This window comes from Orcinus orca, chromosome 13 (assembly GCF_937001465.1).
Source record: "Orcinus orca chromosome 13, mOrcOrc1.1, whole genome shotgun sequence".
NCBI lineage: Eukaryota > Metazoa > Chordata > Mammalia > Artiodactyla > Delphinidae > Orcinus > Orcinus orca.
Genome location: NC_064571.1, coordinates 56,485,824 through 56,509,557, shown reverse-complemented (window position 1 = coordinate 56,509,557; position 23,734 = coordinate 56,485,824). Strand labels below are relative to the sequence as shown.

The 23,734-nt window shown below is 38.5% G+C and overlaps 1 protein-coding gene across 3 annotated transcripts in view; it reads right to left on the bottom strand.

Annotated features, from left to right (window-relative positions):
* Positions 1–22,865, bottom strand: part of THADA (THADA armadillo repeat containing) — a 314,026-nt gene extending 291,161 nt beyond the window's left edge. The window contains exons 1-10 of one of the 3 annotated variants that reach the window (XM_033419175.2): positions 22,593–22,865; positions 19,378–19,477; positions 18,985–19,079; positions 14,268–14,398; positions 10,149–10,300; positions 9,999–10,031; positions 9,701–9,749; positions 5,775–5,956; positions 2,521–2,615; positions 636–856 (exon numbers count right to left, since the gene is read on the bottom strand). In XM_033419175.2, coding sequence (XP_033275066.2) covers positions 636–856; positions 2,521–2,615; positions 5,775–5,956; positions 9,701–9,749; positions 9,999–10,031; positions 10,149–10,300; positions 14,268–14,398; positions 18,985–19,079; positions 19,378–19,453 — 1,034 coding nt within the window. In that variant the 5' untranslated portion in view covers positions 19,454–19,477; positions 22,593–22,865. Of the gene's footprint in view, positions 1–635; positions 857–2,520; positions 2,616–5,774; positions 5,957–9,700; positions 9,750–9,998; positions 10,032–10,148; positions 10,301–14,267; positions 14,399–18,984; positions 19,080–19,377; positions 19,478–22,592 lie in introns of those variants that run through there. The other 2 variants (XM_033419174.2, XM_033419176.2) reach the window with 2 other exon arrangements.
* Between the last annotated feature and the right edge of the window lie 869 nt (positions 22,866–23,734).

Sequence of the window (23,734 nt, the reverse complement as noted above, 5' to 3'; positions counted from 1 at the left end):
TTTCTAAGCTTCACTTTACCCATTCAACAGATTAGATTTCCTATCCTATCTATCAGACATGTGAGGATCACACTGAACTACCTATGCTGAAGTTATTCGTAAACTCTAAAGCATTATATGTATAGAAGTGCTTATAATTTTTTTTAAATGCTTGCATTATCTAATGCAAGACTGAAGGTTAAAATTAATTTTACAAGTGTTCGCTACAGGTTAACTTGCACCAATAATTTCTCTCTCTCTCTCCCATCATCCCATCTTCTCCTGTTCTACTTTCATACCCACTTCAGTCCCTACACATATCTCCCTTTTAATTTAAGATTATCCTAACCACTTTTTTTTTTTTTTTGTGGTACGCGGGCATCTCACTGTTGTGGCCTCTCTTGTTGCGGAGCACAGGCTCCGGACGCACAAGCTCAGCGGCCATGGCTCACGGGCCCAGCCGCTCCATGGCACGTGGGATCCTCCCGGACTGGGTCACGAACCCGTGTCCCCTGCATCGGCAGGCAGACTCCCAACCACTGCACCACCGGGGAAGCCCTATCCTGACCACTTTTCATTGAATTACTAAGTAAGCCAGCTCAGCTGCCATCTTTTAAATATCTGACAAGCAAAGCAAAATATGAGACAAAACTCACTGTGAACTCAAGGTGAACAGAACACGCACAGTATCCAAGAGCAGGGCCTCCCCACTGGGGCCCATCCTCCCATCCTGCCAATCCAACATGGTGAGTGTCCCCTGACACAGGAATAAGAGAGCTGACTGGGAGACATCAGCACCACAAAGGCTCCTGCAGCAGTTCAAAAGCCACTCGGGGATGCTGGTGTGGTCCACTGAACGGAGGAGCAAACTACTAATCTGGAAAAATATGACAGAGCTGATACACATAAAGCTTCTAAAACTTTCCAGATATCCCAAAACATAAATCCAAAATTCTCTTTCCCCTGAAATGTCCTAGGAAAAACACTGAATCTAAAGGTGAAAAACCCACAAGTGTTAAAATTATTATATCAAGAGGAAAAAAACTGAATCTAAATACATGAACCATTTTGCTGGTTTGAATGTACTGGGAGAGCGCAACACATTGCCACCTGCAGGTGGATGAGATTATTAACTAATGCTTTTTTAGAGGTGATTTGAGAAATTAAAATTTTTAACTTTATCCAATGATAATTACTTTGTGTGAGCTCATAAAACAGTGTACATCTATTTTGTATAAAGCCATTTTGCTCTTAGTAAAGAACTAAAATAAGTTCCTAGATAAAACAGTAAGGAACAAAAAAACTGCTAGTACTAAATACAAGAACTGTATTATCAACTTACACCTTCCATACAATCAAATTCCCTGAACAATTGATTCTAGTACAATATTTGGGTTATTCTTAATAAAGATAACATTTATCAAAAAGTTATTACTGTATATATCTATACATTAATCTCTAATTTTAATAACACAAATATCTTTTACGATACTGAGAGATGGAACTGAACAAACAACACTAGAAAAAAACAAGGATATACACCCCAAAATGTTGATAATGATTATCTTTGTGAGACAGATTTACAGGTGACTATTATTGTCTTCTTTCTGCTTTATCCAAATTTTTGGAAGTCACTTACTATAAGGGAAAAAGGTTACCAGAAAGATTCTGACTATGCAAAAAACTTTTAAATTCACTTCTTTAAAAAAACTTTTTCTAATTAATTTATTTATTTTTGGTTGCGTTGGGTCTTCGTTGCTGCGTGCAGGCTTTCTCTAGTTGCGACGAGCGGGGGCTACTGTTCGCTGTGGTACGCAGTCTTCTCATTACAGTGGCTTCTCGTTGCACAGAATGGGCTCTAGGCGCAGGGGCTTCAGTAGTTGTGGCATGAGGGCTCAGTAATTGTGGCTTGCAGGCTCTGGCGCACGGCTTAGTTGCTCCATAGCATGTGGGATCTTCCCAGACCAGGGATCGAACCCGTGCCCCCTGCATTGGCAGGTGGATTCTTAACCACTGCGCCACCAGGAAGTCCCTAAAAATATTTTTTAAAACATGTGTTGGGACTTCCCTGGTGGTCCAGTGGTTGAGACGTTGCCTTCCAATGCAGGGGGTGTGGGTTTGATCCCTGGTTGGGAGCTGGGATCTGCATGTCTCGAGGCCAAAAAACCAAGAAAACATAGAACAGAAGCAGTATTGTGGCAAATTCAATAAAGACTTTAAAAAATGGTCCACATCTAAAAAATCTTAAAAAGAAAAATGTGTCTGGGCTTCCCTGGTGGCGCAGTGGTTGAGAGTCTGCCTGCCGATGCAGGGGACACAGGTTCGTGCCCCAGTCCGGGAAGATCCCATGTGCCGCGGAGCGGCTGGGCCTGTGAGCCATGGCTGCTGAGCCTGCGCGTCTGGAGCCTGTGCTCCGCAATGGGAGAGGCCACAATAGTGAGAGGCCTGCGTACCATAAAAAAAAAGAAAAAGAAAAAAAAAAGAAAGAAAAACGTGTCTAACTATCAATAAAGTACAATTCTAAAAAGGAGATGGACTTACCAAATCCGCAATCTTTTCAGGTGGATGAAACATAGCCTTAATAAAAAGAATAACAGCTAATCCAGATGTACTCTGAATCGTCTGTAAGAGGTCATCTATTTGGCAAAAAAGTAGAAAGCATGTATTAAATGATGATGGATACTGTGGTACAGTAGAAAGAGCAGATGCCGTGGGGTCAGACAGTCCTGGGTGCAATCTCTAGCTTGACCACTTCCTAGGTGGATAGGCCTTGATTAAGTTATTTAACTTCCCAGGGATTCAGCTTTCTCTTCTTTAATGGGAAAAATATAACTCCTACCTGACACAGTTGTTGTAAGGTTGAAATAAATGAACATAAAGGCTTTTATGCCCAGCACACAAATAATCAATGTGATTCCTTCCTTTCTCCTCTAACATCCACTCTCTCTTCCTCTCCATCTACTCCCTCCCAGCACATCTAGCAGCAATACCTCCTATTCCCTCCCTTCCACTGATGCCTCTGCATCCCAATCCCCATGATACATTACTTTTTCTTAAAGTGATTTCAGGGCTTGTGTAAAGAGCCCACATCAGTGCTAATTACAAACTTTGCTCTCACTGGCGCTGTACCCAATGTAACCAAACAATCCTGGCTTACTATCTTCTTTTTGTTTTCTATTAGCCTCTGGTTTGTGAGAAAGTAAACAAAATAATACAGTGAATTATTCACTTTGGGGTAAGAATTATGAATACCTACTATAAGCTATCTTCCAAAAATCTATTCTGCCCTTTATCCCTGTTAACGAACTGTGACTCTGGGAGATCCACGTGCCCAGCCAAAGACACGATACCTGTTTCCTCAATCTTCCTTGCAACTAAAGGTACCATATGAGGATTCAGGCCGATGGGATGTAAGCAGAAATCTTTTGGCTATTTTTGTTCTTCCAGATTAAAGGTAAAGATGCAACGGGTCTTCCTTCCTGCCCTGAACACAGACAGGGGCTCTGGAGACAGAGCAGTCATATAGTAACCATGAAACAACAAACATATGGATGAAAGCCAACATGCTGAAGATGGCAAAGCAGAAAAGCAGAAATGTTTGGGTCCCAGACTGCCCACAGTAGTTCTGCCATCACCTGCCTCTGAATTTATCCTTATGTGGGGAGGCACATTTAATTAAATCCCTGAAGTTCAGCTTTCTGTTACTTACAGCTAAGCACTTTACTGATACATGAAGCTTTAAAATCCTAGGGAAGAACAGCATTGATTAGGGGCCATCAACTTTTCAGAAATGAGGTTGCCTCACATTAAATTCATGTCTTCTCTGTATTTCACTGAAGTCTTTTTTTTTTAGATTTATAAATTCCTCTTTTAAAATGTAAATATCTTCTGCAAACATGTCTGTAAATTATGCCTTAATAAAAGGAACTTTATTTTCCTTTTAATACTTATCTGAGATCCTAGGCAAAGGAAGGAAGGCAGGAAGGAAGGAATGAAGAGAGGGGGAGACAGAGAGAGAGAGAAAGGAAAGAAGGCAGGAAGGAAGGAAGGAAGGAAAAGAGAGGAAAGAAAAGAAATACTAACGAGACAATACAGTTAGGACTCTCACTAGTTACCAAGGTTAAGAACATATAAACAATGAGATACTATTTTTTTCCCAACAGCCTAGCAAAATCAGAGTCAGTTACTGTTTTTTTACAAGCAAGAGCTCTGAACAGATCCTATTAATGTTTTTTTAATTAAGTTAATATTCATACATACATTACCATATAGAATAGGAGGTAAAGGGTGAAAAGGTAATACAGCTTTTTATGTAGATACTTATATGTTTAGTATAACATTTTTGCTAATCTTATTGTAATATAAAACACAGATACAGAAAACATCCAAAGCAAATGTATAGCTTAATGAATTATTAGAAGGTTAACACCCTTGTACCCACCATCCAGGGCAAGAAATAGAGCCTGGCCACCCAGCCCAGAGGGCTCATCCACATGCCTCACCCCACAAGCTCCTCTCTCTCACCCTGAGTAAGCATTATCCTGACTTTCACAGTAATGATTGCCTTATTATTTTTAAATAGTTTCATTAATCAAACGTGCATCCCTAGACAATATAGTCTCGCCCATTTAAAATTTTTTTGATATGTCCTTTAATCTACAGGTGCCCCTTCCATCCTTTTTATTATAATTTCTGTCGAAGAACTCTGTCCTTTTAACCTGCAGAGTTTCCCATGATCTGGATGTTTACTCCTAGTGTGGTTCAACACCTTCTTCTGTCCTCTGTAATTCCTGCAAAATGGCAGGTGACCTAGAGACGGGGTCAGTCTCAAGTTCAGTTCCTCTGGGAACTACAAGTGGTAAAAGCAAGACTCAAAAGTAAGAGGCACGTGTTGTCTGGTTGTCTGTTTCTGTAATGTTAGTAGCTGTTGATGCCTAATGCCTACCTCAAGTCACTGGGGGTAACAAAATGGTGATATTCTAATTCTAGCATTTCATTTTAACTCCTTAGTTGAAACACTTTTATAAAAAGACACTTCCTCTCCTTGATAAGCCAGTAGATTGCCTCACATTTGTCTGTTTACAAAGTAAACCTTACATCCAGGGGAACAAAGAGCAACCACCACCAGCAGAAGACTTTGCAGAACCCTCTAATTTTGCGCATTGTGAAGTTTTTCAATGCATGTATGAAAATGTAGAAAGATGTAAAAGAAATAAATTAGGAGAGACTACTTGGTGCTGTACTGCCACTCCTACTGTATTTTTACACTTTTTGGCAGCATTAAATATTTTTACTAAATAGACAAAAAAAAAAAAAGGCACTTCCTCTCATTACCTACTTGGTTTCATGGTGGTACAGTTCATATGGATAGAAGCAACATGAGATATAAGGAGGAATAATGACCAGCCCCACAATGACCACTGTCATTATCTGAAGGTAACACCTGCTGCTAAGGAGAAATGCATGGGTTACACTAATCTTTCCAGATCGTACCTCCAAATTTGGAAATTTCTCAAGAACTTTCTTTTGCTTTTTAAAGTCTGTGGCTTTTCAACTCTAAGACTGTTGGGTTTTCTTCTTTGTATACAATACACACATGCACACACACATACACACATTTAGAAAAGTCCTTCAATGTTATCCCTTGTTGAACTGTAATCCAGAACCTTTTGCCACTTTGAGGGGCTGGGGGAGAGGAAGTTCTATATTTCAGTTAAGTATCAAATATTTCATACCATTAGTAGCAAAGTGATTGACACTCAATTGTAATCATCATTTGTATGTCTTATACTTACCATCGCTTAAAAACTTGGTAAAGATACTCAGCAATCCACACATACTTCGCCATGTAGGAGAACTCTTCAAATGACGTCTCTGGAAACCTTGTACTTTCTGTACTAACATCACTGAAACTCTAATGCCTACCAACAAGTCATTCATCAACTGAGTTTGAACAATATGATTTCCAGCCAATTTTCTACAACAAAGAAAAGAAATTATTACAAAAGAAAAGTCAAATTAAAATGTCACCTTTTCTATCTCTCTCCAAAATAATCCCTCAATCAAAGGGCCAAAATCAATTTTAGATTATAATCAACATTTATGCCTCTCTCTTCCATTCCCATAAATATTCCAGTTATGCAGACATTTACTGCAAACTTCCAATACTCTTAACTTACCTCAAAATTTTCCCATTTTCTCAGCTAATGACTAACCTCACTTCTTTTTAGAGTAAAAATAACGAATCAGGAATAAATGGTACAGTCACTGTGGAAAACAGTATGGAGTTTCCCAAACAAACTAAAAATAGAATTACCATATGATCCAGCAATCCCACTCCTGGGCATTTATCCAGACAAAACTATAATTCAAAAAGATATATGCACCCATATGTTCATTGCAGCACTACTCACAATAGCTAAGACATGAAAACATCCTAAATGTCCACCGACAGATGAATGGATAAAGAACATGTGGTACATATATATACAACGGACTACTACTCAGCCATAAAAAAAGAACAAAATGCCATTTGCAGCAACATGGATGCAACTAGAGATTATCATACTAAGTGAAGGAAGTCAGAAAGAGAAAGACAAATACATATGCTATCACTTAAATGTAGAATCTAAAATATGACACAAATGAACGTATCCATGAAACAGAAACAGAATCACGGACATAGAGAAAAGACTGGTGGTTGCCAAGCGGGGACGGGGAGTGGAGGAGGGATGGATTGGGAGTTTGGCATTAGCAGATACAAACTGGTATATATAGAAGGGATAAACAACAGGTCCTACTGTATAGCACAGGGATCTATATTCGATATCCTATGATAAACCATAATAGAAAAGAATATGAAAAAGAATGTGTGTGTGTATATATATATATATATATATATATGTATAACCAAGTCACCTTGCTGTGCAGCAGTAATTAACACAACGTTGTAAATCAACTATACTTCAATTAAAAAAAAAAAGAATAAATGACATAATTTCTAAATCTGAACACTCCCTAACCTTGTAACTTCCTTGATCCGGCTTCCAAGATGCCAGGTGCCCTTAGGTTTTTCTCCTACTTCACTATTGTTGAGCCTTTTCAGACACCTTGGCTAGTTCATCTTCTTCTCCCTTATGTCTTTATGTGAGCTCACCGCAACCCAGTCTTTACTTCTTCTGTCCACCTAATTCATTCCCTTGATGCTGAGCTCATCTAGCTCATAAGCTTAAAATTATAGTCTATATGCTGACAACTCCCCAATTTTCATCTCCAGCCCAGACTTCTTTTTCCAATTCCAGGCTTGTGTATGCAACTTCCTACTCAACATCTTCACCTGGATGTCTGACAGACATCTCAAACTACGTGAACTTATCCACAACTCCACACCAGCTCCACCTGCTAGGATCTCTATTCTACAAAAACTTGGCAGTCATCCTTGACTCCTCTCTCACTCGTCCCATCTGTAAGAAAAGCCTGTTGGTTCTACCTTCAAAATGTATCTAGAATCAGACCACCTCCACTGCTACTCCTGGCCTGAGCCACTCTCATCTCTCCCTTGCATTACTATTACTGCAATAGCCTCCTAACTGGTCTCCCAGCTTCTATCCTTGCTCTTCTCAGTCTATTCTCAACATAGCAGAACACAAGAGCAATGATAATATTAAAACAAAAGTCAGGGAAGACAGTTTGGGGGCTCGCTCCTCAAAAAGTTAAACATAGAATTACTATATGATCCAGCAATTCTACTCCTAAGTATATACCCAAAGGAACTGACAGTAGAGACTCAAGCAGATACTGGTATACCAATGTTTATAGCAGCATTATTCACATTAGCCAAAAGGCAGAAACAACCCAAATGTCCATCAACAGATGAATGCATAAACAGAATGTGGCCTATATATAAAATGGAATATTCTGCCATTAAAAGGAGTGAAATTGACACATGCTACAACATAGATTAACCCTTAAAACATTATAAGTAAAATAAGCCAGACACAAAAGGACAAACATTGTATTCCACTTATTCGAGTTTATCTAGAATATGCAAATTCAAAGAGACATAAAGTAGAATAGAGGTTACCAGGGGTTGTGGGTAAAACAACAATATATAAAAGGACAGTGAATTTTCTTTTGGATGCATTGAATTTGAGGCACCCTGTAAAACAACCAGGAGACAACCGCTACATGAGTCTACCACTCAAGGAAAAGATCTAACTTGGAGTGATGCCTGGGAATCCTAAGTATAGAGATGGTAGCTGACACCAAAGAAGTGGATGATATTAAGCAGTCAGAACAAACAGAATGAAAAGGACAGAACTCATATTTAAGAGATGAGCAGAGGAAAAAGAGCCTAGAAGGAAACAGAGAAGGAGCTCCTGGTAAGGTAAAAGGAGACTTGGGTTAAAGATGGCACAAAGATATTACTTCTACTCTCCCCCAGAACCTCCCTAAACCAACAACCAAGGGATTTAAAACATAAAAAGACATAAATACACTAGGGCAACAAAAGACAATACTACTAAAATTTTAGGAGCAGATGGATGAGTGATAACTGACTTAGCAGAATCAAGAAAGGTGAATCCTCAGTCAGAGAACAAGCCCAGAGCAACCCAATTTGCAGCCCCCAAAGACTAAGAAATTGTTGGCACCAGTTGCTCCTTGATGTGGAGCTAAATGTCGGTATGAAAACAGGAAGAGTGGCTACGCTCTGAGAATGACAACTGTGGATCATACCTCCAAGCTAGTAAACAACTGTTTTACGTCCAGAGAAGGTAAAACAGTAAGTGTCTGGACAGGAAGACAACACACACACCTAAAGCAGTGATACCATATTGCAAACAGGAGAATTAGGAAAATATATGCACAATAAATGCTAAATGCCAAGATCTCAGCTTTCTTCCCTCACTCAGCAACCAGAATATTAAGCCAATGGTTTGAAAGATTCTTCCATGGCAAATCCACTACCCATGCAAAAAGGCCTAAAGATACTGGCATCAAGCGTTCCCCCAAAGAAACAGCCCAGCTAGACTAGCCTAAAATAAAGCCTGCAATCAACCCCAACCATACGTACAGAGATCCAAATCAACTCTCAGGGCCCCAATCTTAAATAAGTGCTCAGCCAAGGATCACCAGACTTCCAAGAAAAGCTTCTAGCAACGAATACAGTGACCAAAACCAGCAAACAGAAAAAAAGCAGGCTGGAAGAAATAGAGACCCATGTAAAGATAAGAAAACTTAAAAAAAAAACCTTACTATTAATATCCTCAGAGAGATAACAGAGCATATTTCATCCACAAAATAAAAACAGGATGCTATGAAAAAGGAACACTCCAGTAGAGGAAAAAGCTCTTCCCTTTCTCATTTATTCTCATAATAATTTATTTGATCTTTTAAAATTAAATATTAAACCTCAAGAAAATAAATTTAAATAATTACATCTAATATTAATGGAGAGGGATGGAAAGGAGCATATTCTGGACCCTTCTTAAAAATTTCCTTTGTGGGGACTTCCCTGGCAGTCCAGTGGTTAAGACTGTGCTTCCACTGCAGGGGGCATGGGTTCAATCCCTGGTTGGGGAACTAAGATCCCGCAAGGTGCATGGCGCAGCCAAATAAAAAAAAGCAAGCAATACAATACAATTTCCTTTGTACAAACACAATGCACAACTGCAAATGTACACACACACATAAACAAGCATGGAAACATGTTAACACTTGCCTGTTTTCTTCTGAGATTTCAATTAAACTCTTCTGTAGATAATGAAGCACTGAAACAAAAAGAATATAATGAAAAATCAGAAATTTAAAACTGAACTTTGACTTCAGCACAAGAAAATATTTTAAATCACTGCTACCCAAAACGATATCACAGAAGTAGAAACTTAAAAGGAAGGCACACCACGTACGTTAGTCATCTGCAGTACTCCACCCGTTGCCAAGAAACTTAAAAGAACCAGTTCCAAAATGACTTACATAAGCAGTCACCTCTCAGAATAAAATAAAATAATAGGACTTACCATTTTCAAGAAGATTATTAACACCTGATCTACCTGTGGGGGAAAAATTAACACTGGTAAGCAGTTTCAGAACCAAAATTAACATCATTTAAAACACTGATGTACCGACAGGTGTTAGCCAGAAAAAGTACTAGAAAAGAGCTGGCTTACCCAAGTCAAAGTTCTCCATACAGGAAGATATATTGTCAATAACTTTCCTATAAGAGTATAGATCAGTAGTAGTATTCAATTCTTCCTGAAGACGAGAAGTAAAACTCTGTGTAGCCTCAGTTAGAAAAAATTCAGGTAGGTCATTTAGTGAGCTAGAAAAAGAACCAAATATTAAAAATCTGACAACCTTAGAGTATGTACAAAGATATGTAGGGAGGGAGGGGAATATTATAAATGAAGAAATATTGAATGACACCTTCAAAATACAGCCAGGAAATTATAACATCACACCACTAGAAGACAGATCAGGAACTCCCTCTCATCTGGTCTCCCTGCTTCCATATTACTTCCCTCCCATTCTGCAGACTATTCTCAACAGAGCAGCCAGAGTGATATTACTAAAATAACATGTTACTCCTCTGCGTAAAACCATCCAACAATGTTCTTCTCAGTCAAAGCAGTAGCCAAAGAGATTACATTGACTTATGAGACCCTACACGATCTGGGCCCACCATTATCTCTCTGCCTCATCTTGATCCTTGTTCACTTCACTCTAGCTACACAGCCCTCCTCCATTCCAACAACATGCCAAAGTCTTTGTACTTGTTATTTCCTCTACCTGGAACTCTCTTCCCTCAAATATACCCAATAATCATTTCCTCACCCCTTTCAGGTCAATCTCAAACATCACCCTATCAATGACACTAAGCAAAGATGTATGAAGTCACTACTATATTTTAAACTGTAACACTCACCCCATCCTTGGTACTCCCTTTCCCACTTCTCTGCTTTATTTCTTTTTCTCCATAGCACTCATGCTCTCTAATTCCTATATATTTTGCTTATTTATCTATCTTCTGTCTTCCTCTTAGAAGTAACCTCTGTTCTACAAATAGAACTACCATATGACCCAGCGAAAAAAAAAAAATTAAACAAAATTAAAAAAAAAAAAAAAGAAGTAACCTCTGTTCTGGACTGTTCTATTCACTGCTTCCCCAATGCTTAGAAGAATACTTGACACATAGTAGATAATCAATAAAAATTTACTGAATGGATAAATTAAATTTAATGCCAATTTACCACAGTTAATCTAAATTAACATTTTTAAAAAATTTTGACTCAACAGTTCTAAAGCTTTTCTGGAAGGAAAAAAACTTTGAAAATAGAATATTCTGAAAAACAAGAGTCACTACAGAGATGATTTGTTCTAGTATATAATTAAACCATAGTATCAAACTATAGTGAATAAAAGTGTGATGTTGGTGGGTAAACAAATAGACCCAAGTCTAAAATCAAACCTTTGCTTATACAAGACCATAGAACATAATAATATGGCATTTCAAATATGTGGTGAATAATGGACTATTCAACAGTTTGGGGATAAGTGGCTCCCCATACAGAAAAGAAAACTAAGTTGGATCTCTATCTCACACTACACTCAAAACTTAATACCAGACAGATTTAAAAGCAAAAAGAGTATTTTCAGATAAGACAAGTAATTTTATATAATCTTGTATTAGAGAAAGCATATACAAGCTGAAACTCATTTTTTACAACGACGGAGAGAGAAAGTATATGACCCAATCTTGACAATGAATATCGACAGGACCTTCAATGAAAAGTCTACTGGGACCTTCCACAAAACGTTTTTTCTCTCCAATAAAAAGAAATGCGGAGGAGGAAATTTCCTTTTTTTTTCTTTTTGCCAATTGCAGTAAAGTCTATATAAGGTGCTTGTAACTGCTTTAGCCCCTTGTAACTCTGAGGGAAGATAGGGCCAAAACAATGAGAAAAAGATGGAAAACATCAGGATATTCAATGACATTTGTTGACTACTTCACCGAAACCCTATAACTGGCCAGTATTTGATCATTTGCTTTATGACACAATAAATACACTTGCTTAAAGAAAAAAAAAAAAGATATTCTAACAAGAAAACATACTAAGATATGTAATCACCAAAAAAAAGTAAAATAGTCAAAATGCACACATTAAAAAATATTGACTCTTGGGGACCTCCCTGGTGGCTCAGTGGTTAAGAATCCGCCTGCCAATGCAGGGGACATGGGTTCAAGCCCTGGTCTGGGAAGATCCCACATGCCACAGAGCAACTAAGCCCATGTGCCACAACTACTGAGCCTGCGCTCTAGAGCCTGCAAGCCACAACTACTGAGCCCGCATACCACAACTACTGAAGCCTGCATGCCTAGAGTCCATGCTCCACAAGAGAAGCCACCACAATGAGAAGCCCACACACTGCAACGAAGAGTAGCTCTCACTTGCCACAACTAGAGAAAGCCCGCGGGCAGCAACGAAGGCCCAATGCAGCCAAAAATAAATAAATAAATTTAAAACAAATAAAAAATATTCACTCTCACTAGTAACCTGGCAAATGCAAATTATAACATAACACCATTTTTCACCTACCAAATTTTAAAAGATTTAATGATTGATTTTATTCAGTGTTGGAAAGATATGAAGAAAAAGGCACTCTTATTCACTTGTTAGAAGGAGTATAACATGGTATCGTGTTGAGGATTACGATTTAGCAATATCTATCAAAAATTTTGATAGGCGTAAGTTTGGTCAAGAAATTCCTCTTCTAGGAATTCATTTCAGAGAAATACACATATAAAATTATATACATAATTAAGAATATCACTGTAGCATTGCTGGAATAATGAAAACTTGAAAACAAACTATCAATGGAGAAGTGATTAAATAATATGTAATACGGCACATATAAATTTCGGTACATACATATTATGGAATATCTAGCTGTTAGAAAGAATGAGGACTTTCGGTGGAAATGTAAAACGGTGCAGCCATATGGAAAATTGTTCGGAAGTTCCTCAGAAAATTAAAAATAAAATTACCATATGATTCAGCAATCCCACTTGTGGGGGATTGCTATATACCCTAAAGAACTGAAAGCAGGATCTCAAAGAGATATTTGCACAACCATGTCCATTATTCACAATAGTCAAAAAGAGGAAGCAACCCAAATGTCTATCAACAGACTAATGGATGAACACAATGTGCTATATACATACAATAGAGTATTAATCAGCCTTAAAAAGGAAGGAAATCCTATCACATGCTACAACATGGATGAACCTTGAGGACATAAGTCAGTCACAGAAAGATAAATACAAATGTTTTACTTATACAAGGTATCTAAAGTAATCAAAATCATAGAAAAAGAAAGCAGAACGGTGGTTGCCAAGGGCTAGGGGGAGGAGGAAATAGGGAGCAGTTGTTTAATGGGTATAGAGTTTGTTTTGTAAGATGGAGAAGTTCTAGAGATCCACAGCACAACAATGTGAATACACTTAACACTACTGAACTGTACACTCAAAAATGGTTAAGATGGTAAATTTTATGTTATGTGGGGTTTTTTTAACCACAATTTTAAAAAAAAGAAGGACTATACTGACCTGAAAATATCTCTAAGACATTCCTTAGTGAAAAACAACCTACAGAGAAATATGTAGAGTATAACCCCATTTACATAAAAAATAAAAACTAAAGTATAACACACACACACACTAAACCCAAAGGAAAGGTCTAGAAACACCAAAATGTCAAGTGATAACCTTTACTAAGAAAAGATAAGCCAGAAATAGTGAAAAGGAAGGCTCACTTTTTATTTTGTGTACTTCTATATTGCTTAAACTTTCTACACTAAGCATATATTCCTGTATTACCTGTGTAATATAGGTAATACGGTAATATATTCCTAATGTATGCTTAGGAATATATGCTTTAAACATCTGTTTAGACCAAGAAGAGATGGGACACAGAAAAAACAGCAGGATGACAGATTTAAACTTAACCAATAATTGCATTACATGCAAATGGACTGAACCAGGAGTCTGTAAAATACAGCCTACAGCCTATTTTTTTAACGTCTGTGACCTAAGAAGCTTTTTTACATTTTTAAAGAGTTATGATAAATAAATAAGTAAATAAACAAAACAAAGAAGAAATTGTATGAATGAAATTGCTAAGTGATACATTTCAGTTCAGTTTTACCAAACCATAGAGGGAACCTTAAACACTGGTTACTTTTGGTCAAATTAAACATTTACAACGTCTAACTTTTCTTTTTTTCCTTACCTTGCCAAGACTTTCTTCAAGGGATTCTTTAGATTCAAAGAAAGATAAATGCCTGCTAAAATATCCAAACAACTTCGAATAGTGGGATCACACTTGCCATTTTTATTTGCCTTCTCCAGTAAGGGCACAATCTATAATCCAAAGAATTCAAAGCCATAATAATGTTTTTCTAATATCAAGAATAGTAAAGTAACATAGATTCAAATACCTTTTTAAGTCTCACCTTTAATGTGTAATATTTTCCACTCTACACTGTTAAGGGTACTAATTTAAACACTATTTAATTTAATTTAAAACTATTTCAGTATTTATTAAATATTTAAACCATGCCCCCAACTCCCACTTTACCCTCCAGACCCACCTTCAATGAGTAGACTTGTTAATGGCTTAAGGTACAGGAATTCTGTAGCACTACTGAAAACCAATAATACATTTAATTGCTTCCCCCCAAAATATTATGCAACTTCAAATGATAAATCCTAATAATGAAATGCTCGTAAGGACAGTCTTTACATTTTAAGTTAACTTTTTAATGTGCCTGCTAAAATTTTTGAAGATTAAGATTAATAGAAATTTTTTTTTAAACTTATCTCCACAAAAAAGGTATGTACAGAAAGGGCAGACAGCAGAAGCAAGAACTACAATCCTTCAGTCTGTGGAACAAAAACCACATTCATAGAAAGATAGACAAGATGAAAAGGCAGAGGGCTATGTACCAGATGAAAGAACAAGATAAAACCCCAGAAAAACAACTAAATGAAGTGGAGATAGGCAACCTTCCAGAAAAGGAACTCAGAATAATGACAGTGAAGATGATCCAGGACCTTGGAAAAAGAATGGAGGCAAAGATCAAGAAGATACAAGAAATGTTTAACAAAGACCTAAAAGACTTAAAGAACAAACAAACAGAGATGAACAATACAATAAATGAAATGAAGAATACACTAGAAGGAATCAATAGCAGAATAACTGAGGCAGAAGAACGGATAAGTGACCTGGAAGACAGAATGGTGGAATTCACTGCTGCACAACAGAATAAAGAAAAAAGAATGAAAAGAAATGAAGACAGCCTGAGAGACCTCTGGGATAACGCTAAACGCAACAACATTCACATTACAGGGGTCCCAGAAGGAGAAGAGAGAGAGAAAGGACCAGAGAAAATATGTGAAGAGATTATAGTCGAAAACATCCCTAACATGGGAAAGGAAATAGCCACCCAAGTCCAGGAAGTGCAGAGTCCAATACAGGATAAACCCAAGGAGAAACACGCCGAGACACATAGTAATCAAATTGGCAAAAATTAAAGACAAAGAAAAATTGAAAGCAGCAAGCGAAAAACGACAAATAACATACAAGGGAACTCCCATAAGGTTAACAGCTGATTTCTCAGCAGAAACTCTACAAGCCAGAAGGAAGTGGCATGATATACTTAAAGCGATGAAAGGGAAGAACGTGCAACCAAGATTACTCTATCCCGCAAAGATCTAATTCAGATTTGATGGAGAAATCAAAAGCTTTACAGAAAAGCAAAAGCTAAGAGAATTCAGCACCACCAAACCAGCTCTACAACAAATGCTAAAGGAACTTCTCTAGGTGTGAAACACAAGAGAAGAAAAGGACCTACAAAAACAAACCCAGGGCTTCCCTGGTGGCGCAGTGGTTGAGAATCTGCCTGCCGATGCAGGGGACGCGGGTTCGAGCCCTGGTCTGGGAGGATCCCACATGCCGCAGAGCAACTGGGCCCATGAGCCACAATTACTGAGCCTGCGTGTCTGGAGCCTGTGCTCCACAAGAGAGGCCGTGATAGTGAGAGGCCCGCACACCACAATGAAGAGTGGCCCCTGCTCGCCGCAACTAGAGAAAGTCCTCGCACAGAAACGAAGACCTAACACAGCCATAAATAAATTAATTAATTAAAAAAAAAAACAAACTCAAAACAATTAAGAAAATGATCATAGGAACATACATATCTATAATTACCTTAAATGCGAATGGATTAAATGCTCCAACCAAAAGACACAGGCTTGCTGAATGGATACAAAAACAAGACCCATATATATGCTGTCTACAAGAGATGCACTTCAGACCTAGGGACACATACATACTGAAAGTGAGGGGATGGAAAAAGATAGTCCATGCAAATGGAAATCAAAAGAAAGCTGGAGTAGCAATACTCATATCAGATAAAATAGACTTTAAAATAAAGAATGCTGCAAGAGACAAGGAAGGGCACTACGTAATGATCAAGGGATCAATCCAAGAAGAAGGTATCACAATTATAAATATATATGCACCCAACACAGGAGCACCTCAATACATAAGGCAACTGCTAACAGCTATAAAAGAGGAAATCGACAGTGACAAAATAATAGTGGGGGACTTTAACACCTCACTTACACCAATGGACAGATCATCCAAACAGAAAATTAATAAGGAAACACAAGTTTTAAATGACACAATAGACCAGATAGATTTAATTGATATTTATAGGACATTCCTAGGTTTAGGACAAACCTAGGGAGACAAAAGACCTGTATGCAGAAAACTATGACACTGATGAAAGAAATTAAAGATGATACCAACAGATGGAGAGATATACCATGTTCTTGGATTGGAAGAATCAATATTGTGAAAATGACTATACTACCCAAAGCAATCTACAGATTCAATGCAATCCCTATCAAATTACCAATGGCATTTTTTACAGAACTAGAACAAAAAATCTTAAAATTTGTATGGAGACACAAAAGACCCCGAATAGCCAAAGCGGTATTAAGGGAAAAAAAACAGAGCTGGAGGAATCAGACTCCCTGACTTCAGACTATACTACAAAGCTACAGTAATCAAGACAGTATGGTACTGGCACAAAAACAGAAACATAGATCAATGGAACAAGATAGAAAGCCCAGAGATAAACCCACAAACCTATGGTCAACTAATCTATGACAAAGGAGGCAAGGATATACAATGGAGAAAAGACAGTCTCTTCAATAAGCGGTGCTGGGAAAACTGGACAGCTACATGTAAAAGAATGAAATCAGGATACTCCCTAACACCATACACAAAAATAAACTCAAAATGGATTACAGACCTAAACGTAAGACCGGACACTATAAAACTCTCAGAGGAAAACATCGGCAGAATACTCTTTGACATAAATCACAGCAAGATCTTTTTTGATACACCTCCTAGAGTAATGGAAATAAAACCAAAAATAAACAAATGGAACCTAATGAAACTTCAAAGCTTTTGCACAGCAAAGGAAACCATAAATAAGACTAAAAGATGGGGCTTCCCTGGTGGCGCAGTGGTTGAGAGTCCGCCTGCCGATGCAGGGGACACGGGTTCGTGCCCCGGTCCGGGAAGATCCCACATGCCGCAGAGCGGCTGGGCCCGTGAGCCATGGCCGCTAAGCCTGCGCGTCTGGAGCCTGTGCTCCACAACGGGAGAGGCCACAATAGTGAGAGGCCCGTGTACCGCAAAAAAAAAAAAAAAAAAAAAAGACTAAAAGACAACCCTCAAAATGGGAGAAAATATTTGCAAACGAATCAACAGACAAAGGATTAATCTCCAAAATATATAAACAGCTCATGCAGTCCAATATTAAAGAAACAAACAACCCAATCCAAAAATGGGCAGAAGACCTAAATAGACATTTCTCCATAGAAGACATACAGATGGCCAAGAAGCACATGTAAAGCTGCTCAACATCACTAATTATTAGAGAAATGCAAATCAAAACTACAATGAGGTATCACCTCACACCAGTTTGAATGGGCATCATCAGAAAATCTACAAACAACAAATGCTAGATAGGGTGTGGAGAAAAGGGAACCCTCTTGCACTGTTGGTGGGAATGTAAACTGATACAGCTACTATGGAGAACAGTATGGAGGTTCCTTAAAAAATGAAAAATAGAATTACCATATGACCCAGCAACCCCACTAATGGGCATATACCCAGAGAAAACCATAATTCAAAAACACACATGCACCCCAGTGTTCATTGCAGCACTATTTACAATAGCCAGGTCATCAAAGCAACCTAAATGCCCATTGACAGACGAATGGATAAAGAAGATGTGGTACATATATACAATGGAATATTACTCAGCCATAAAAAGGAACGAAATTGGGTCATTTGTAGAGACATGGATGAATCTAGAGAGTGTCATACAGAGTGAAGTAAGTCAAAAAGAGAAAAACAAATATCGTATATTAATGCGTATATGTGGAACATAGAAAAATGGTACAGATGAACCGGTTTGCAGGACAGAAATTGAGACACAGATGTAGAGAACAAACGTATGGACGCCAACGTGGGAAAGTGGCGGGGGGTGATGGTGTGGTGTGATGAATTGGGAGATTGGGATTGACATGTATACACTGATGTGTATAAAATGGATGACTAATAAGGACCTGCTGTATAAAAAAATAAATAAAATTCAAAAAACAAACAAACAAAAAGGTATGCACAATTATTTCATTATCCTACCTATATACAGCTCCAATAGTGGTGGAAGCCTAAGTATGGCTTCTTTTGCCACTCTGAATAAAAAGATATCATACAATGAATAGAAAAAACAAAACAATCCCTTATTCTTTAATGATACATTTATATTAAATAATTGGGAGCCAAAAATTATCAGTTAATTTTAAAAGTCCATAATAGCATGATAACCTTCAAGATGGACTCATGAATATCAAATCAGCCTTACCTGTTTAACATAATGGATCTGTGACACTCCATCAGTGAGTTGTACACAATGTAACAGCAAAGAAGCTAGATTCTTCCCTTCTACATCAGCCAAAGCTACATAACACACACACAAAAATTTCTTCAGTGATTTAACAATATATGGATATGAGTTTGCCTTTGTCATGTGTTCTATAAAATTTAAATATTTATAAACAAACAAAAAAAAACCTGGCAGAACTTAGTCTGAAGATAGAAGTTTAAGAAAACCATTTTACAACCAAAACTGAATGTAAAGAACGTGGAATAATTAAATACCAAGAGTTTGAACATTATGTGATATGGAGTCCCAGAGATAAATATACTGTTTGCCACCTAAAAAAGAGATCAACAAATGAAGTCAGAAATCACTTACATCTCAAAGTTTCAAGGTCCTGATGACAAACGGTCAATGAAGTAACTTGAGTTTCTTTCTTCTTCTTTACACCCATTTTAAATAGAATTAACAGTAGTCACTACAAGAAAGAAGAGTTTTAAGACACTAATGCACTAAAGCCCTCAGTACCACTGATATTTTGGGCCGGATAATTCTTTGCTATAGAGTGTTGTCCTGGACACTGTAGGATATTTAACACATCCTTGGCCTCTACCCACTAGATGTCAGTAGCATCCTCTTTCCTCTAAGTTGTGACAACCAAAAAATGTCTCTAGTCATTGCCAAATGTCCCCTGGGGAGCAAAGTTGCCACAGACTGAGAACTACTGATCTAAGGATTTCTGCTTTGAAAAACTTGTTTAGACTCAAGAAGAGTTTATTAATGTCTAAAGTTACTTTTACCTACCCAGTCTTTATATTTTAAAATACAGCAAACCTTCATTTTAGTAATAACAAAGAAACCAGTATGGTTTTTCAAAAATAAACTACGCATACCTAACCTCCGTGACTTCTTAGACTGACAGATCAGGAGGTATCATGAGATGCTATAACTTTATTTCTGCAAAATATTTAATAAAGGAAACTTTCACATACTATCCTCGTGAGTTTGCTTTTAGTTAACGAACAGAGTTTGTTTCAGCTAACAGGGTTCATAATGGGCTGAACAAATGTACTCAGAGGATACACACTAATAGTACCATGTGGTCTGAAGACAAGCCGCTAGGGAAATGCCACACAGGGCTCTTTTCTTGGTGCAGTTAGCATTTTTAGCAGTGTTTATAATGTAGACATTAGAGGACATAACATAGTGAATTTATAAAAGACACAAAGGTGGGAGCACATGTTGGATGATGGAATTAGGATTAAAAAAAAAAGACCAATAAACTGGAATAAATTTACCAAGATGAAACAGAAATAAATGTAAAATGCTGCATTTGGATTAGAAAAATATAATCTAGAAATACAGGATGGGGAGGTGGGGGAGAAAATATGTGATTTGAAACAGCTCAATATGTGGTTTGAATATTATGTGAGCCAATAGCACAACATGACTGTTAAAAACCACATTAGAAGTCAGCTAGACCAAGGGAATGCCTGATCCCTTGGTCATCTTCACAGGTCAGGTGACATGTGGAGCATTAGATGCTATGCTGGTGGCCATATCTTAAGGAGCCATAGCAAATGATGGAGCTTCCAAGGAACAGCCAGATTTCTGAAGGGCCAAGAGAGCACCTCCTTTCAGAAAACAGTTCAGTTAACCAAAGGTGTTTGGCCTGGAGAAAAGAGGACTGGACAAGTGCCTTAAAAGAGCTGCTGTTGTTGGAGGACTGCTTTGGAGAAAGAGGAATAGATGTCTTCTGTCTTTTTTTTTTTTTTTTTGGCTGTACTGCACGGCTTGCAGGATCTTTTCTCTGACCAGGGATTGAACCCGGGGCCACGGAGTGAAAGCACCAAGTCCTAACTACTGGACCACCAAGGAAGTCCCAGATGTCTTCTATCTGAGATGGCTATAGAATTTGTAGATGTCTATAGAATTAGGAAATGTCAGTGCAAGCTTCAGGGAGGCCAGTTCCAGCTCAATACAAAGGAAGAACGCTATGGTTCAACTATAAAATGTGCTGCCTTTCAAAAGAGAATTTCCCAATGCTGGGAATACCCAAACAGAAATTGAATGAACCCTTTCCACCTGTACTCCTGCAATAACCTCCCAACTGGTCTCCAAACTTCCATTCTGCTTCTGAAGAGTCCATTTTCTTCAGTCATCAAAGCAATTTTTTTCAAATCTAATTACTCTCTTTCTTAAAACTTTCCAAGGGCTTTCATTTTCACTTAGAATAAAATCCAAATTTGAGACTTTGGCCTTCAAGGCCCTAAATAATCTGGCCATGCTTTCCCCTACAGTTCATCTCAAATTAATCTTCTCTTCACCATCTAGGGGACTTTGCACTTCCTGATATCTCTGTCTGTTAGGCTTATTCCACCAAATCTTTGCAAGGCCAACTCTTCATCATTCAGGTCTCTTCTCAAATATTACCTCCTCCAAGAAGCCTTCCATGACCACTCTATCTAAAATGCCACCACTCCTACGCATATACAGACCATTTCTATTGCTTTATTTTCTTCATAGTACTTACTACTACCTGAAGTTACAAGAACTTGTTTATTTGCATATTATCTGCCTCCCCTAGTAATAAATTCCATGAAGGCAGCAACTTTAATCTGTTTTGTCCACTGTTTTAATTCTCAATTCCCAAAACAGTACCTGGCACATATTAGGTGCTTAATAAATATTTGATGAATAAACAAATGAGTTATTTAAAAAACATTTGTCAGTGATGTTCTAAAAGGTATGTATACTTTTAACAGCAGCAAGTGGACTACCTGTCATCTTAAGTAAATTCTATATCCAAATGACAAGCTAGTCCTGACACTGAAGAACCTTTGGTCCCTTTGCTAAGTAAGAGATCAATACAGCAATGAAATGTGAAAATCCACTTAACAGAAAATGGTAATAAAAATGGACACAGTTAGAAAAGCATTGACAAGGTAAGAATCTGAAAAGTGAAATGATTAGATCAAGGGGAATATCACTGGGGATCACTTCCTAAGTAAGTCACCAATATACAAAGCTTATAAGGAATAGAGATAGACAACTGGGGAGGCTATTCTCTGGTGAATGGTGAGCAAATCTGCCCCGGGATTTGATCCTGGAACCCTCAAGACTGCACAAAGAGGTCTGGTGCTTATGCGTGCTCAATGGATGCCTAAACGTTTGTCCTGAAGAACTGGGCCTCCCAATAGCGGAAAATCCCGTGCCCACCTTAAGGTACTGCTTAAGTGGCCAGAAGATGCTCAGTAAATTATACTCCTCCTGGGTCCCACTGGCTGCTTCCCTTCTGATTGCTGCTTCACACCCATCTACAACTTTCTGGCTGACTCCCACAAACATTATCTGGGCAATTTCCCAACCACGGGGAGGCCGGGGAATGACAGGTAAAACAAAAGTGGTTAAAGTGCTATCTCCATGGAGACCTAAGCGACCGGAAATCAGTTTCAAGACCGTCAAATTCTCGCGTAACTGAAGGACGGGAATTGGTGAATATCGCCTGGCGGCCCTAGCAAAGTGGCCGAGCCGAGTGGTGGAGAGTCGAACGCTACCGCGGATGGCACAAGCAGGACGCCTGGGAGCCAAACCTCGTTCCCGTGAGAGTCCGAGAAGAGTCGCAGCCCTCAAGACGAGTCCCGGAAGCTGGTCTAGTTCTACGGTGTCTCTGTTGCTCACAGCGTGGTCTGTAGTCGACTACCGGGTCGGGGCGAGGGGAGGGAAGGAAGAGGACCTGGAGGGAGAATCATCGCGAGAATTGAGCCAATGAACTCCTCCAATCAGGAGTCCAGAGGGGTGGTGATGTCACCGGAGAACCGGTGTTAGTGAGTTTGGTCAGACCCTACTTTAAAGAGTGCGCGCGGTACCTCACTTGAACCGCTAGGGCGAACCCTGCCCGCCTCCTTACCCTTAAGTAAGCTTTGACAGTGGCCTCCACACCCCTGAGTCCCTGGGAAGCACTTTTGCCTTAACCCAGACGTTCCACCTTCTCCCTCTCAGCTTCCTCAGCGCAGAGACAGGGAGAAAACTGCCTCCGGGCCTTCAGAATCAGGAGCCTGATGACTTTAGAGCCTGTGAGAGGGGGTAGGGGATGGAACGGGCAGTCAACTGAAGCCACAGTAAGAATTTTGACTAAGATGCGAAGTACGGAAATGAACTAACGTATGCCACAGTACAGGTATTCATTCAGCAAACAGTTAATGAATGCTATTGTCGGAGCTGTTACCAGGCGCTATCCTTGAAAGTTATCCTATTTAGGGTATATATATTATGCAGAAAACCAAATTATCAGATGGCTCGGCCCTTTAAAAATACATAAAATAAGTAGGTGCCAACCTCTACACTAGGAGCTGGGACGGAGGTAAGATCAAGAAATAGACACGGAGGTTATGTTCAAGTGCAATTAATTTGGGAAATACAGAGAAACATTCCAGTTCCCCAAACCTTTAGTCAGATTGATGATTTTAAGTTTTTAATCATTACTTTTCTGAATTTTATCTCACCTTCGTTTGTTTTTCTTTGTAGTTTTATCACCTGTGTATGTATCACTAAACAGATCTTATTTTGTTTGATTTTGAGCTTTGTATGTGGAATCGTTTGTTTTCTCCAGGACTTTGCTTCTCAGCATTGCTTTTGGCATCCACAGAAAAGCAGGTCTGTGTAGTTCTTTCATTCACTGTTGTATAGTATTCCATTGTTTAATATACCACATTTATCCATTCTAGTCCTCTGG